Source organism: Dryas octopetala, chromosome 1 (genome assembly GCF_963921425.1).
Source record: "Dryas octopetala chromosome 1, drDryOcto1.1, whole genome shotgun sequence".
Classification (NCBI taxonomy): domain Eukaryota; kingdom Viridiplantae; phylum Streptophyta; class Magnoliopsida; order Rosales; family Rosaceae; genus Dryas; species Dryas octopetala.
In genome coordinates this window covers 13129402-13145439 of record NC_141366.1, presented here as the reverse complement: position 1 = coordinate 13145439, position 16038 = coordinate 13129402, and the positions used below count along the sequence as shown (strand labels likewise).

Below are 16038 nucleotides of genomic sequence, written 5' to 3'. Positions count from 1 at the left end.
TTTTCTTTTATCTTCATTTCCATCCTTCACTTTTTTAATCAACAATCCTATCCTCTTCTTTCTTTTTTGTTCTTTATCCCACAAACCCCACATGTTTAGTATTGTTTTGTTTATTTGAATTGTTGTCTTATATTCTTCCTGTAAAAAGATGTTTGGTTGTATTTGTTAGAATTAATGAATATTGAAGAAAATTGGTTCCAACTTCTGAATACGTTTTTACTCTTCTTCTTTGTGATTTAAAGAAAGTCTATCCCTAGCACAATAGCTAGCCCTCTTCCAGCTTTTGCTGCATGGAATGAGTTTTAATGTAAGATTCAATCCCACTGCAGGATATGTTTGGTAGCAAAATAAATTTTGAATTCTAATTAGTTAGTCACCAAAATTCATGGAGACATTGTTTATTGCTTATGTTTTAACACCAATACAGCAACCTTACATCTAATGGTGAAGGGAAAAAACCAACTAACTGCAGCATTAGTAAGCAACTGACTTGTCAGACTGTCATGGCAGGTTTTGGCAGAAACTTCCACCATTCTTACATTTGGGTGGCCTTAGCTCCCTTGCCACCCCAACACCAACCTCCAACATTCTCTTTGGTGACTACAAGGTGGCAATGGGCAATACAAACTAACAATAGTGGCAGTTGCATCTATTCCTACAAAAAAAAAATTGATGAGCTTTGCTAGATAATGTTGTAGTGCAATTACAAGATTCTAGCAACTCAATACCTCAATCACATCCAAAGGCCTAAAGCATCCTTGTGTTTTAAAGTACGTTTCTCACACTTTATTTGATCTCTCTTTAATTAAGTACCTTTCATCTTTTTGTACCGCTGGTCCTCTTTAGCCGCATAACGATTCTCTTGGTGTTAATCCTCTTGAGCACATACATTCTCTTTGGTCCTAATATTTTGATGGCACACTCTCTTATTGCCTTTAACACACCTCCAATCTTAAGAAACTATTCTCTCTCCCAAGAATATTTTCACTTATAGGTCTCTATCAAATTATGCTGAAAGTCTCACATATGCATTCCGGCCCATTTCAGAATTATGCATGTGCTTTGGGCTTTCTCCCTTTGGGCCCAGCAGGCTTTCCAAAGTAAAAGCCCCAAACTCAAGCTGAGTTTGACTGCTCTTTCCCCTTTTCTAACTCTTTGCTGAGCTCGTGACATTGAGATATAAATAAGCTGATCAATAATAGTTCACACTTGAGCCCAAAATGGCATTGAGGTCTGGGCATCAAGGCTTGGCCCACATGAGAGGCCCTATTTGCCATTGCCAAACCTGCCCAATACTTATCGAGCCATTAAGATCACGTCCATACTTGAAGCCCTATTTTCTAAACTTAATATACTAATACAGTAATACAGTCGCTGTCCTCAAGAAAACCTGTTTGGCAGCGTATTTTTATGAAAGCACTTTCTTTTTAATAACAAAAATTAATTTAAAATCCAAGTGCCATATAAATGCATTTGGAAGTACCCCTGAACCAATATCTAGTTGCCACATAAAATTCATCTATCTTCACTACTTTTACTAAAGCAAAGATTTTATCACAAACTCCAAACAAAGTGCCATCAAACCATCAAACTCTCCATCATCACCAGGTCCTGCCACTTAAAAATATGGCTTTAAAAGAGTGGGTTTTTACTCAAAAGTGGGCCCAATCTTGATTAATTTGAGTTTCGTTATTAACTTATAGGCCTTCAATCTTGATTTGGATGGCACATACGTTGATTTTTCTTCATTGAAGTCTTCTTGGATTAAACGGATCCAAAAGATATTTTGAGAAATGTTTGCCAGCACATTATTAAAGATTCATGCTATTTTTTTTGAATGGATGTAAAGTCACATATGAGTGAGACTAAATTTACAATATTAATACCAATTAACTTATAAAACTTATCGACATCAAATGAATTTAATTAAATTTTATAGTTGAATCAGCATACTTTCTTATACGAGATTTCCGGGTGTCATTCTAAATACATTAGGCAACATTTGTATGTATTCTTAAATTTTTATTTTTCCTTAGCAACGTACAAAATCGAAGTCGCTTTTGCATGCAACAAACACGCCATGCAGGTCCCTATTATATAAACTTGCACGATTGAAATTGTTTTTATAGCTTTGAATCAAATAAAGTATTAAAGAAACAAGAAAATAAAGAGAGAGATGACAAAGTCAGGGTGCCACGTTGGCCACACGTGCAAGCAAACGATCAAAGAATCAACGGTCAAAAGGTCAATACATATCTGAAAGAGTGGACAACTTTTTTTTTTGAGAAGACTAAAGAGTGGATAGTTGGCATCTGATTGGCATCGGATGGGAATGATCCCAAAGTAAGTACAGCTGCTCTTGAAAATGTCCAAATCTCTTCTTCATAATTCAATGTAAAAGTGAGCACTAATACTTATCTCTTGCATGTTTGTAGGCCTACGAAAAATTATTGCGTATAATCGTACGTAATAGTACGTTATATAATAAAATTGTATATGTGTTATAATTTTAATAAATTAATAATACCATATATCATCTCACATAATATTATGTACAATCACATTTAATAATTTTCTCATTTATAATTGATACCCTTTTACTTAAGGCATTCATTTTTCAACCAAAGAATAATGGTCTTCAAATACAAATATTAAAAGGAAAAAAGAATAATCCCATTTCTATATATATCATGTAGAGCAAGATTAGTCAAATGTCAAAAGAAAAGGAAGGGATATTCACACTTTGTAGTTTTTCATTATTTTTTTATTTTACTAACTTCCAAATCTGCCATCATTCACATTTTTCTGCAAATTAAAAAGAAAAAAAAAAATCTCATTTGAACTTAATAGTAGTTTATCAATAAATCATACATTAGATAGTTTTCTTTCTTGAGAATAGATTAGATAGTCTGACCAAAAATAAAAATTAAAGAGCATAATTAGATAGTATTTATTTAGAAATTTAATGAAGTTAATGGTTCTCATCTCTCTGCCTAATGGACAGATCTGTCAACACCTCAAATATCCAATAAACACAGAAAATTCAACTGTGTTTTCATAATAAAAAAGTGAGCATCGAAATAATGGAGATAAGTGTAGAAAAAGACAACTCTTGAGAAGAAAAAAAAAGTTTGAACCGAATTAAAGTATCTTTCCTTTTTGATTGATGATCATCGCTTTCATACTATATTTGATCATTATTCATTAACTCCACTGGAGTTGAGAAGACCCGCCAAAGGCTTTAACTTTGGGGCTGATTTTGACACTCCCAGCTCATCATAATTACAAGGTTATCTATCCTCCAGATATACATTGTAATATATGAAACTTGTTTTGGAGAGATTGGGAGCGAACAAGACTTCGAGTACATGACTAAACTTTCAATGACAGTACCACTATGTCGGCGTAAAAAACCACCACATATTATGTCTTAATTTTAGTGTTAACATGGCCCATAGGCCAGGTATTCAACTAAAAACTAACCAGCTGGCGTTTCTTAAGGTATGTGGCACATACATTCTTGGGTCGTCAGGATCATCTAATTGGGATGGCATCTTTTATATCTATTCTATGTGTCACACTGAGAGTACTGCACAAAAATTAGTCCACAACTGTCTGGTTTGATGCTCATGTTTAAATTAGATGGCTTAACTCCCAAATTATGACATATTTGTTTTTATAAGATGAGAGATGATATTATTAGATGGCACGTGTCCGTCGATAGCCATTTGGTCTATTATCACCCAATCTCTTCTTTGTAAAAAAAAATTGAGTTCAAATCTCATGAACAATAATTGTTCAGAAAAAGAAAAAAAAACCATGTGAATAATAACGCACAGGCTTATTAACGTGAAAAATGAAAGCTAAGAAAGTGTGCTACTTGATTACAAGGTCGAGAGTTGTATTAAAAAATAATGGACTAAAAAGTCGATAAAAAATCACGAATCTTATCCATAATGCACCATTTTACGGCAAGAAAGTACTTCGTATGTAAGGGATTTCTAAAGACCGTTTTCTTCCAAGAGACCATTTTTGACTTGGAGGTAATACACAAATATCTAATACATTTAATTATTAATGGAAAGCAGCTTATTTATGCATATATAGCCCCCTTCTCAAGATCAAAGATTTTAATGTAGGTGTCTGGGAATCCACATTTTACCAAGATGTTCATGAGAACCTTTTAGTCTTAATGACTTTTAAGGCCCAATCCATATTAATTGTCTTACTCCATATTTAGTAAAGTATCTAAATCTTAATCAAGAATCACCAAATTTAGTCAACAAACAAATTTTTGTTTGACAGTATTTCATTTATTTTGATTTAAAATAACAGATCAATGGTGAAAAATAGCATTGCATTATTTGATATTTTATAGAGAAGAAAAAGCCGGCCATCACATAATGTATCCAATGGCCAAATAATTAAGAACTAAGCAGCTTATATGATTTTGCTGGAAAATACATTCTAATTAACTGCATTGAAACTGTAGAAAGATTCCTTCTTGAGTTCATTGAATCTGTGTGGCCTAAACCATCAAAAAAGAAGGGGCAAATTTCCATTCACCCACTTGGATTCTTATACTTTTATGCATCCATTCCTCCCAAAGTTTGCCAAACTGATGTCCTCTTTTGTAATATAAACCCAAAATGGTTAATTAGCCCAAACAATCCCAACTATTTACAAAAATGCACTCCTAATGGATTTCTCTACCGAAATGCACTCCTTCCACACTTTTCAACTTTTCACTGCCGAAGCCCGAACCCGCCCTGCTGAATCGGGTACCCGACCCGTAGTGGGTCCATCGGGTTACACAAGTTTTGAGTCAACCCGCTCGAGTTCTGCTGCTGCTGCTGCTGATAGAACCCCGAGTTATCGACCCGCTGAGTTCTGAGTCCGCTCTGAACCTCCTCATCCACCGCCTGCCTTCCAAACCGCTCAGGCGGCGAGTCCACGTGGCAGAGAGGTGGGATCGAAGGGACATATATGTCATTGCTCATGTAATTCACATGGGCATGTCCTTGAGCTTGGGTATTGGGAACGAGTTCCGGCACCGAGTTGAGCCCAGCGAGAGTCGCCCAGTCGAAATTCCCAGAACCCGTGTTCTGAAAATTCAGCTTCAGATCGTCCTGCTGCTGTAGCGTTTTGAGCGAGCTAATCCGCGGCAGAGAGAAGAAGTGGTCGTTGATCTCCGGCAGCCACTCGAGAACGTCGTCGAGCTGAGAAGAGCAGGAAGACGACGAGCCGTTGCTGTGCTCTTTGCTCGAAACGCTCGTCATTGACTTCTGTGCTGACGAGCTCGTGCTCTTCTTGTAAATACGACACAAAACCCATTCATCCAACTGCAACAAAACGCAAACCGTTTACATTTAGTAATCAATTGCAGTAGTATTCGATAGGTGACCTCTTGGGAAATTTTGGTGTTTCGATTCCCCATATAACAAAATTGTAATTAAATACTTTAATTTGTACCTTGGAGCTACCATTTTTGCGTGAGGGTTCTATGAGGCGGTACTCATGCATGATCCAATTGGTTTTGGTCCCTTTGGGGGCTTTGCCCACATAGAACACAAGAGCTTTCTTGATCCCAACTTTGCGACCTTCGGTGGTGATTACCTTATCAGTGCCAGTGGCCTTCCAGTATCCCGACCCGGCCACCCGATTGGGTCGTGACCCGTTCGGGTACTTTCGGTCCCTTGGACTGAAGAAGTACCATTCTTTTTCCCCAAATATCGCTTTGCCTGCAAAAATAAATCAAACCCAAATTCGTATTGTTAGTTTTAGTACCAATTGAGTCGTATTCAAGAATAGAAAGGCTGAAATCTGAATTGGGTCTGAGCTCTTACTTGGTAAAACCCATGGATCGAACTTGTACAGATCGATTTCAGCAATGATTTGCATATTGAATTGGTACCCAGCAACCTTGCGGCACAGGTACTGAACCAGAAGTTCTTCGTCAGTGGGATAGAAGCGAAACCCAGGTGGCAAGCTCAGCTGAGAAAGTGGGTCGGTCTCTGGCACACCCATTTTGTTCTGGTCACAAATTTCAGAGCTCGAACAATTGAATTGAGAAAGTTTCATAAACAGAGAGAAAGAGAGAGAGAGGGGGTGAATGAAACAGGGGATTTGAAATTTCTGAATATTATTTCTTTTTTTTCAGTTTCCGAGATATGGCGGTTATATTTATAGAGGGATAAGTACGGTCGTTTTTGTCTTTGCTGTGGGTAGAGCGGGACCCACTTTAGTTTCACACCGCTAAGAGCGCGCCACGCGCCCGTTCTATTAGTTCGATATTATCGTGCGGCCGACCTTATCCGATTACGAGAGTACGGTCGCTAGGCTTCGGTGCATGAACCGTCACCAAAGTTGAAGTGGTGACTCACCACCTGGAGAGACGGACGCGTGTCCCCGAACCCAGAAACAAGATCTTCCAGAAGGTTTTTGCGGAGCTTCAGAGGCTTTTTCCACGCACGGATTAAACCACGTCGGCGAGACACGTGCCGACACGTGGACTGCCGGACCGGAGTTAGGCTGGAATTTTGTCCAAAGAAGGGAAAAAAGTGATGCGACGGTGGCACGCTGGCATGGGACTGGAGATTGTTCCTGTCGTTTTCTGAATTTTTTATTGGTGTCGTTTTTTGGAAGTGCATCTGTGTGTAGGTGAGGGATTTGGGTTTCTTTCACTCATCAAGCACTATGGGTAGCTTACAATTGCATGATTGATTTTATGGTTTTTATTAATTATATGGGTTTCGATTTATTTTGGGTATTTGTTAAAATTGGTGATGTGGGTTGGTCAAGGTTTGGGATGAGGTGGAAAGTGACTGGATTGTTCTTCATCGATTGATTTTGGTTTTTCTGGTGTTTTGCAATCGTGGCCAAACGAGAACGTTTTTGATGGGTCAAATGGGCACGTAGAGGGATTTTGAGATTATAATATGACATGTGGTTTTGTGAGGATTACATTTTGACAAGTAGAAATACTGGTAGGAATGGAGAATATCGGCTGATGCGATCTTGTATTTATATTTAGAACGACTTGATTTTAATACTTGAAAATTAATGTTATTTTTTTTATTTGAAAAAGATGCATGATGATTTAAATTTAGAATCTCTTCAATATTTTTAAAAACTATCATTAAACTAATAGTTAATTGATGAAAGATAATTATTTTGAGTTTACATTTATAAGTATTTAGAAATATGTAATTTTAAGTAGTATATGATCAACAATGAAGAGATCAAGGCTCGACCAGAATCAATTGGTAGGCTTAAAAGTTTGTTTCTACAAATCACTTTGGGTTTATGAGTAAAGTATTTAGAAATATAATTATATAAAAACTTAAAGTGATAAAGTTAGAACTTATAAATATAAATATAACAACCCCAAAGAGATCAGTGTCCGACCACCAGAGTCAGGTGGGAATCTGAAAATGTTGCGTCGACAAATGAGAAATGTAATAGAAATGTGGGTCAATTAATTGGGTGTTGAAGATTTGAGATTTGTTTTATGCCACGTGCAGAATGTGGAGTGCAAGGTGGCAGCAAGTGAGTGGCATTCGGACGGCTTTGGCTTTGAAAAATAAAAAAAGGCTAAAAATTAAAGCATAAAGTTGTCATGAGAAACAAAGATTCGGCACCTACTTTTTATTTTTGCTGCAAGACTTGAACTTTGAACTTTGAATGATCAGAAATCACAAGATATATATAAACAATTGTTTGTTCCAATATTGTGGTTTATGTATTGACAATTTCTTTTGGGTTTATGTCCAAGTTACAACTTACAATCTAATAATGTCAACCCTTGCGCTATATAAAACCTTATTAGGCATTGTCCAAATTCCAAACCAATGCATAACTATACGTTGAGTGGCCAGATTTTGTGGAAGAAAAATACTACAGGGATGGTAAGATGTGACAATAAGTCAATAACGAAGCAGATGCACTAATTTCTTTTCTCATGAAAAATAAATCCTTGTCACAACCAATGCAAACTTGCAAAGTATGATGACAAGGTTATATATAAAATAGCTGACGATGGTGGTGGATTCAAGGATATTTTTGCCTTATAGAGTGACATAAAATTTTTATATATTTATTCTCAAAAGAAAGAAGCTGACGGGACTACATGGCTGGAGTACAGTTGAAGAAGTGAAGGGGATAAGTTGGAGAGGATACAAAATGGATTAGGGCCAAGCAACTGGATGCGTCCGAGTGAGCTAGTGTATCTTCATGTTTTAATGTGGTTTTTTTTTTTCTTGGGTTTAAGAGGCATTGCCAAAAGAGAAAATTTTAACAAAATGATTCTAACTATATTTCTATTTTCAGTTGAAAATCCCGTTTTCACTTTACTTCAATTATAGACTATTATTTTTCAAGTGTTTCAATCAAAGATATTTTATTAACTTCGTCAAATTTTATGTTAAAAATTGATCACGTGACCAGTTTATAGGGGCATTTATGTCTTTTTTGTGCATTTAAAAAATAATTATAAAACTAAAAATAATTAAACAATTAAAAAAAGGTAGGGGCATTTATGACTCTATCTTTTTCTTCTATTTCTCACTTCTCTCTCATGTACTCTGTCTCTTCTCTCCCGCAAACACCCTTGCCGACCCCCTCACCACCGGCCCAGCCCTCCGGGCAGTTGTCCAGTGACCCAATGGCCACTGGTGTGCTCCTCTCAAGCCGATCGACCACCTCTATCCACCTCCATGCAACCTAGTCGCCCATGGCCACGAAAACCCGCTGGACAGCCCAGCCCTATTGCTGCTTCTTTCGCCGATTTCAACCACCTCCGGCCTCCGATCGACCCAAATTTTGGTGGGTTTTTCTCCACTTATATTGGGGTTTAATTCCCCTTATGAAATTCTAGTTTAATTTTGAGTATTTGAAAAGGGCAATGTTTGGGTACTAAGAAATGAGTACAAGCTTGTCTTCACAATCAATCACATGAGCTCATAATAGAGTCCACCATAAGAGAAAAGGTGGTGGGTCTCATCATAGACTCATGTGATTGGTTTTAAGGACAAATTTGGTGTTCATTTCTGAATACCTAAGCATTTTCCATTTGAGAAATTGAAATTTGGGAGGGTTGGAACCCATTTCGGGTTCCCTTTGAATGGTAGCTATGAGAAGTGTTCTTGGATGATTTTTGGATAATTTCCACCCTAAAAACGTCCAATTTTTTTATTCCAATTAGAAATTTTAAGGATTGATGATTTTTGGGTATAGAGAGAGAGAGAGAGAGAGAGAGAGAGAGATAAATGGGTAATGTCGACGGATGGGGGAGTCTCCGGTGGAGTGGGGAGTCGTCGGCGGTGGCTAGGGGGTGAGGGTTGGTGGTGGCTGGGTTTCAACTCATATCTTTTTTTTTATTATTATTTATTTATTATAATTATTTTAGTTTTATTTTTTATCATTATTTTAGTTTTGTTTTTTATAAATATTTTAGTTTTATTTGTTGTAATTAATTTTTAGTTGAAATGATGATTTTAGGCTTTTTAGCCCTAAAAATTGGTCAGATGCTTTGCACATGACCAATTTTTTATGAAAATTGTAACAAAATTAACGAAAATCTTTGATTGAAATACTTGAAAAATAATAGTCCTTAATTGAAGTAAAGTGAAAACATGATCCTCAACTGAAAATAGGGGTATAGTTGGAGTCATTTTGCTAAAATTTTCCCTTACCAAAAGAACCTTATTTTGGTAGGTAGTAAAAAAATAAATAATAATTAGACTAGTTAATGTTCCTCTTTAGAAAATTAATTGTCAGTTTAAAACATCTTCACAAACACATTGCTCTTTCAACTTTACACATCAAAAATCAGGGAAAAATCTGAATTCATAAAGTCAATTGACCTCATTTGTCCCTTGTTAAATCTGACCGTAGCTGAGCATATTATATATATATATATATATATATATATAACATAGTGAATGTTGCAAATAAACCTCACATATCACATAACGTGCACATAAATGATAAACCTCACATATCACCAAGTGGTCAATTAAAGAGATTAAGGTCTCTCAGCTTAGTTTTCCAGTAATAGTGATTTTATTTCTTTTATTAATTTTCACTTTGGAGTAGGGACCGTAGGGTTGATTATAATAAGATATTTAAAGAATATTAACCAAAAAAGAGATCAGAAAAAACCACATCAAATAACTTGGCGTTGCATATATGACAGCCTGGAGCTGGTGCAATGGTGTATGCACTATCATATATAGTAGACACAGAGTTTCAGATTAGTTTCGGAATTCATTGACATTCAAAGTTCAAACCCCAGACCCAGACCACACTGCGGCGAACATGGTCAGTAATTGCCAGTATGCGCGCATTTTGGACTTTTTTAACCAATCACTCTAAGCAGTTTTGTACCTGCCTCCTTTTACACAGACATATTCGCATTCGAATAATAACATTATTTAACTCTGTAATAATAATCCTTATATATATATATATAATTTTCAACTGTCAACTTGAGGAATTGGGGGGACGATATTACGTCACTGCTTAACTCATATGTACTGTGCATGAAAATTTTCAACTTGACAATTATATATACATGTGCGAAATTAATGTGAATGCTAGCTAGCTAGCTCGATCTGCTCCACTTCATGACCAATTTGCCGTTAATAAGGTTGCAGGAGTCAAATAACATAAATATCAAAGACTAGAAAAGAGCAACCAACTTCCCATTTGACATTTTGATAGCACCGCCACTATGTGTGCATGTGTGTTTTTATTTGATAATATAAAATTTAATGTCGACCATATCTACTTTTTGTATTCTTCACATGTCCAAAAAAATAGCAGAAGGTTAATAAAATATTAAGGAACCTTTACTTTTAACCATTCATTTTGCAGAAGTTCATGTTCCTCATGCTAAACAGAGCATGCTAGCTATCTGATAATCTCCACTTGTAATTAAAGTTTAATCTTTTTCATTATGCTAAGTAGGCCTGTAAAATTGGTTCAAGTCCATGGGGCAGCATAAGGCTTAACTTCAACTTTGGGCTATGGGCCTCTCTGCCTCATTTCTTTTGAGTGCTGAAGCCCACTTATAAACTACTTGGGTGTATTTAGAAGTCCCAAATAAACCCATTCAAAAAGACGCAAAATAAAAAAGATTTTATTTAGAATAAGAAAATATTACTCGAGTATTGAATTGTATTAGCTACTCGCACGATGACTGTATACTTGTTACATTATTAATACGATCAACTACTAATTGACACATTAACTGTCACATAATATGACTGGCTAATAACAATTGGAACTACTTTAATTTCCATAAAAACTTCTCTCCCTGAAGTTGTAGACAAAAAGGAGTTCTGACCTTTTTCAGATGGAATACAAGCACATCACATGACTATAATCACCAAAAAGTCTTACAAACTTTAATGCCTAATGTCTCTATTTAGGATACTAGCCAAACTGGAAATTAACGTGGGAACCAAATATCTAAACAGAGCACGAAGCTGATCTACATATAACTGAGCATCATAAGTTCTGATTGTTTCCTAAGAACCTAGCTACACATACTTCTTTTTTGTCACCCCAATCCTCATGAGGGCTATATAAGCAATCACCCTGTAACCCAAAAGCATCAAGCCCAAAGCAACAGCACACTCCACTTGTCCATTAAGCCCTGTGTGTTTAATAGAGGGAAACTCCCCAACCAAACACAACGCTGCAGACCCATTAGTGGTACTACTACCACCATGTTGATCACATGGGTATGTGTCATTGTGCTCGTATTGAGACCCCAGCAAGAGCCTGTATGAGTAGTGACTAATTGAAACGTATCTGACCCATCCTATGAAAGCAGGCACATGTTGCACATAGTACCCACCAGCTAGAAGAGATGACAACATGAGCACTGACCCAAGCACTGTGGCAGATTTTTGGTCCATGACCATAGCACCAAGAGCCAGTCCCAGGCCTTGAGCGACTAAGACAGCGAGGAGAAGAACCGAGAGGGTGTGGAAGAAGTTTTGGGGTGTGGGTTTTAGGCCTGCCATCCAATAGGTTATGGTGACAAAGAGGGTGGGGAGGACAAGCTCCATGGGGAGGTCACCAACGACCCTTGACATGAAGTAAGATGAGAGCCTGTATGTGCCTGAAGATCGTTCCTTTTCGAGCATCTTGCGCTCTGGGGGAAAGGTGAAGATTGCTTGGAAGAGAGGGAAGAAGCCCCAGAATCCAGACATGAAGAAGAGAAGCCCAATCTGCAAACATATATAGCCAAAAGATTAGTCTGATCAAGTTGTTAAAAATGGGGGCTAATTAGTAATATATAAATTATCTCATGCTATGCATAAACCCAATTTTCAACTTTATTGGCATGCCTATAATTTGAACTTACAAGTAGAGATCTTGTACTATTTTTGAATGGGTTTTCTGGCATATATATATATATATATATATATATGAGTTGAAACCAAAATGCCTCTAAATGATATTAGCACTATGAGTATTACACTATTAGAAATTAGACTGAAATATCTCCGAGGAAACTGGATATTAATTGTAATTGCAAATCCTAGAAATGGGAGAGGATACATATATGGAAGTGTTACTTACTTGATCCTGCAAGTGGGAACTATCAGACTGCCACCATAGTAGCCCACAAAGAAGAGACACCGCCATGACCTGACCAATTTTTAGACCAGAGAAGGCTTGGTGCCTCCTCTCCCTCAATCCTCTCCTAAGCAACACAGAGAATTGCTGCCACCAGCTTGTTGGCCATTTCCCAAAGTTCTTGTCTTCTGATCCCTCTTGGAATTGGTTGTGGTTGTTTTGTTGAAGTTCAGCCTTCAATTTATCTGCAAGGTTTCGCTTGTAGGCCAAAGCAATACTCTGCTTGACCTTGGACTTGTTTTCATGTGATTCATCAGGTGTCAGACCTACACATATAAATATAACATGTATAATGATCAGTTACACACTTGCGTATATGATACAGGCATATTCTAATATACACTTGTAGACACACTTGCTTTATGCCAAAACCATAATACTCTGCTTATTAATTAACCATATGGTCTTAATTTCATGTGATTCATGAGGTGCTAAATACCTACACATATAGTATGTAATATATATATATATATATCACTTTTACAATGGCATCAGTGACAGGTATCTAATACACTTGCATGACACTTGTAGGCATCTAGATGACGTACTGCTACCTTTTGGCTTCTGTCTTAGGAATTAGGTGCTTGTATTTATAACACTCACCCTATAATACTGGGCATTTATCATTTACGAAAAAGGTTATAGAAGAAAGACTAATTCGAATATTCATGCAATCAAGAATTATGAGGAGAAATATCGATATATCTTGGAGTAATGTTACTTGTATCGTCTCTATTGAGTACTAGTCTACAAGGTGTCAAGATAAGATATAGTAAAATTCAGTCCCTCTGTAAATTCTACCCCGCAAGAAGAATATTGCCAAAGTTTCGAAAAGGAAACGGAAAGTAGAAACATGGTAGCCACATGATCATAAACTTGTAGTAGACAAAAATGTTGGAATTGGAAAAAATCTATTTAGAGACTTCTGATCAATCTTATTGGAAATATGGCTGTAATTAGAGTTATAAAAAGCTGGACAATTCAAACATGCATTAAATTACCTGTAATTGCTGAACCCTTATACGAATAAACACAGCATTAAATATCACTAGTCAACCAATAATACCAAAAAACCATGCAGTCAAAGTAGAGTACAACGTCATACTCACTAAATTTGTGTATCGTGATGTAAAGTCAGTAAAATGCCATTTGATGATGGTTAAGATTATTACGCAAACCTATAATTAACGCAGTCTATTAGCTACTTAAGTTAATTAACATACCATTAGCAAGGTCCAGAAGAAAATCAGCAGGATTCATGGCCACCATGGGGACATATCCAATGCCGGAAAAATAGTCCATGACCTCTGAAACCCTCCCAAAATACAAAGGGTTCCCTTCCGACAACAACAGCACCTTATGAAACATGTAAAACAGCCGGCTTGACGGCTGATGTATGGTCATCACAATCGTCCTCTCTCCATTCGCCAACTCCCACAGCGCAGACACGATCTTCTGCGCTGTGGTTGAGTCGAGCCCCGAGGTGGGCTCGTCCAAAAACAGCAAGCTAGGGTTCACTAGCAACTCCTGACCTATACTAACCCTCCTCCTCTCACCGCCCGAAACACCCCTCAAAAGCGGACCCCCTACCACGCTGTTCTTGCATTTGGTCAGCTCGAGCTGGTTGATGACGGCCTCGGCCTGCATGGCCTTGTCCGCCTTGCTCAACGTGTTGGGGAGGCGGAGATGGGCGGTGAAGACGAGGGTTTCGGTGACAGTGAGGTGGGGGTAGAGGTAGTCGTCTTGGGTGACGAAGCCGGTGTTGCGCTTCATGGGGTTGGAGAAGGGCTTGTTGTTGTAGGTTATGGAGCCGCCGAGCTGTCCACCTAAACGACCGCCGAGGGCGGTTAGGAGAGTCGTTTTGCCGCTACCGGACGGGCCCAGCATGGCTAGGATCTCGCCGGGCCGGACCACGCCCGTCACGCCCTTCAGGATCGCTTTCTCTTCGGACTTGGAGGACTTCTTGTTCATCAGAAGACATTTTGATATTCCTTCCTTTTTGGGTTTGATCTTGTACACCACGTCCTCAAACTGCGTTTTGGGTCAAAACGACAACACCCATGAGCTTGTTTTTTTTTTTTTGGCCTCGACAATACCCCATTCGCTTAATTAAGTGAAATGTGATCAGGGTTATTCAAGAAAACAATGCATGAGGATCTTGAAAGAAAACCCATTCATTTGTACCCAAACAAAAAAGAAAGAAACCACATCAATAATTAATTACCTTCAAGGTGACAGGTCGAATTGCTTTCTTGAAGATGGCAGGGGCTTCATTAGTATGAGTCTGAGTCTCTAAATCCACCATTTGTTGCTCCATGCTTAATTTCTCTCACTCTCTGAAACCCTGATGACAAAACCACTGTCTTTAATTTCTGAGTTAGATCAGAAATGAACTCAGAAATGAAAGAGAAGATCAAGTAGCTGATCTCTCTCTCTCTGAACTATATATGTACGTGTGTTCAATTATATAAGCAATGGAGTGTACAGATATTGGGGGATGGAGAGGGTGAGGTCATGCGAGAGAGATGAAAGATAACAGCTGAGGCAGACGCGGCCCCTTTTGATGGGTTTGGCTTCCAATTCAGGTTTTGGCTTCCGTGTTCATAGCTACTCTCTTATATATTCTGTTACACACCCACACACCCACACATATCTAAGTGAATGAAGAGTCCCACTACAATTCAACTTCATGCCTTAATTTGATTTTAAAGCTTCTATTTATCATTTTTTTTATTTCTTCAAAATATGTCATATAATCGAAAGTTTAATTACTATAAAACAAATGTCCAACATCTACAACATTAATGCCAAATTTAACAAAGAACCCTTTTCTTGTCACTAAAATTTCTCCATGGTAAGCGGGTTATAATTAAGTACAAAGATTAGGGACAGTATTGGGCCAAAAAGAGAAGAAAAAGAATGGTGTATATATTTGTGTGCCTCATGTGACTACTTTGGCTAGCTAGCTGGCTAGAATCTAATCAAAGTTCATGTCTTTGTATGTAACTTTTAACCACAACTTTAATTTGGTTGATTCTGGCGGCCATGGCAGGTCAATATATGTAGAAATTTGCTGGATTTGCTTGATTACCTCAAGGAGTGGATCATCGCCATTTTTACTCAGCTTACTTCTCCAGTGAGTATGTAACCGATTAAAGTCCCCACTCAAATTAATTTGATCATAAAGAGTTCCACTACCAATTATGATCCCAATTTTTTTTTCTAACTTTCTACTCAGATGAATCACCTTCTAGCTTTCCCGGCCAAAAAGATAGTTAAAGGTACAATAGTTAGAGACTTTAGTATGAATTTAACAAAAAACAAATAGTGTTTTCAATTTGGGAGGTGATTATATAGAATGCATTGATCATATGAAAGCTGATATAT

The 16038-nt window shown here is 37.5% G+C and overlaps 2 protein-coding genes across 2 annotated transcripts; both read right to left on the bottom strand.

Annotated features, from left to right (window-relative positions):
* Positions 1 to 4340: 4340 nt before the first annotated feature.
* LOC147298080 (NAC domain-containing protein 72-like) lies at positions 4341 to 6151 on the bottom strand. The gene is made up of 3 exons (XM_086233898.1): positions 5847 to 6151; positions 5473 to 5741; positions 4341 to 5342 (listed from the first exon to the last, which is right to left on the bottom strand). The coding sequence occupies exons 1-3, from the start codon at positions 6079 to 6081 to the stop codon at positions 4746 to 4748; spliced, it is 1101 nt and encodes a 366-aa protein (XP_086090024.1). The 5' UTR covers positions 6082 to 6151; the 3' UTR covers positions 4341 to 4745.
* Positions 6152 to 11449: 5298 nt separating this feature from the next.
* Positions 11450 to 14968, bottom strand: LOC147298079 (ABC transporter G family member 9-like). Its single transcript, XM_086243889.1, has 4 exons — positions 14876 to 14968; positions 13875 to 14682; positions 12595 to 12917; positions 11450 to 12239 (listed from the first exon to the last, which is right to left on the bottom strand). Exons 1-4 carry the CDS (start codon positions 14966 to 14968, stop codon positions 11544 to 11546), a joined length of 1920 nt encoding a protein of 639 aa, XP_086100015.1. The 3' UTR covers positions 11450 to 11543.
* Positions 14969 to 16038: the final 1070 nt, after the last annotated feature.

Bases quoted from the DNA above. Each gene is read 5' to 3' on its own strand.
- LOC147298079 (XM_086243889.1), bottom strand. From the start codon at position 14,968: ATGGAGCAACAAATGGTGGATTTAGAGACTCAGACTCATACTAATGAA. The intron at 14,683-14,875 runs GTAATTAATTAT...CCCAAAACGCAG, and splicing joins TTCGACCTGTCACCTTGAAG to TTTGAGGACGTGGTGTACAA. The intron at 12,918-13,874 runs GTATGTTAATTA...TTATATGTGTAG, and splicing joins TCTTCTGGACCTTGCTAATG to GTCTGACACCTGATGAATCA.
- LOC147298080 (XM_086233898.1), bottom strand. From the start codon at position 6,081: ATGAAACTTTCTCAATTCAATTGTTCGAGCTCTGAAATTTGTGACCAG. The intron at 5,742-5,846 runs GTAAGAGCTCAG...TTATTTTTGCAG, and splicing joins CGATCCATGGGTTTTACCAA to GCAAAGCGATATTTGGGGAA. The intron at 5,343-5,472 runs GTACAAATTAAA...GTTTTGTTGCAG, and splicing joins GCAAAAATGGTAGCTCCAAG to TTGGATGAATGGGTTTTGTG.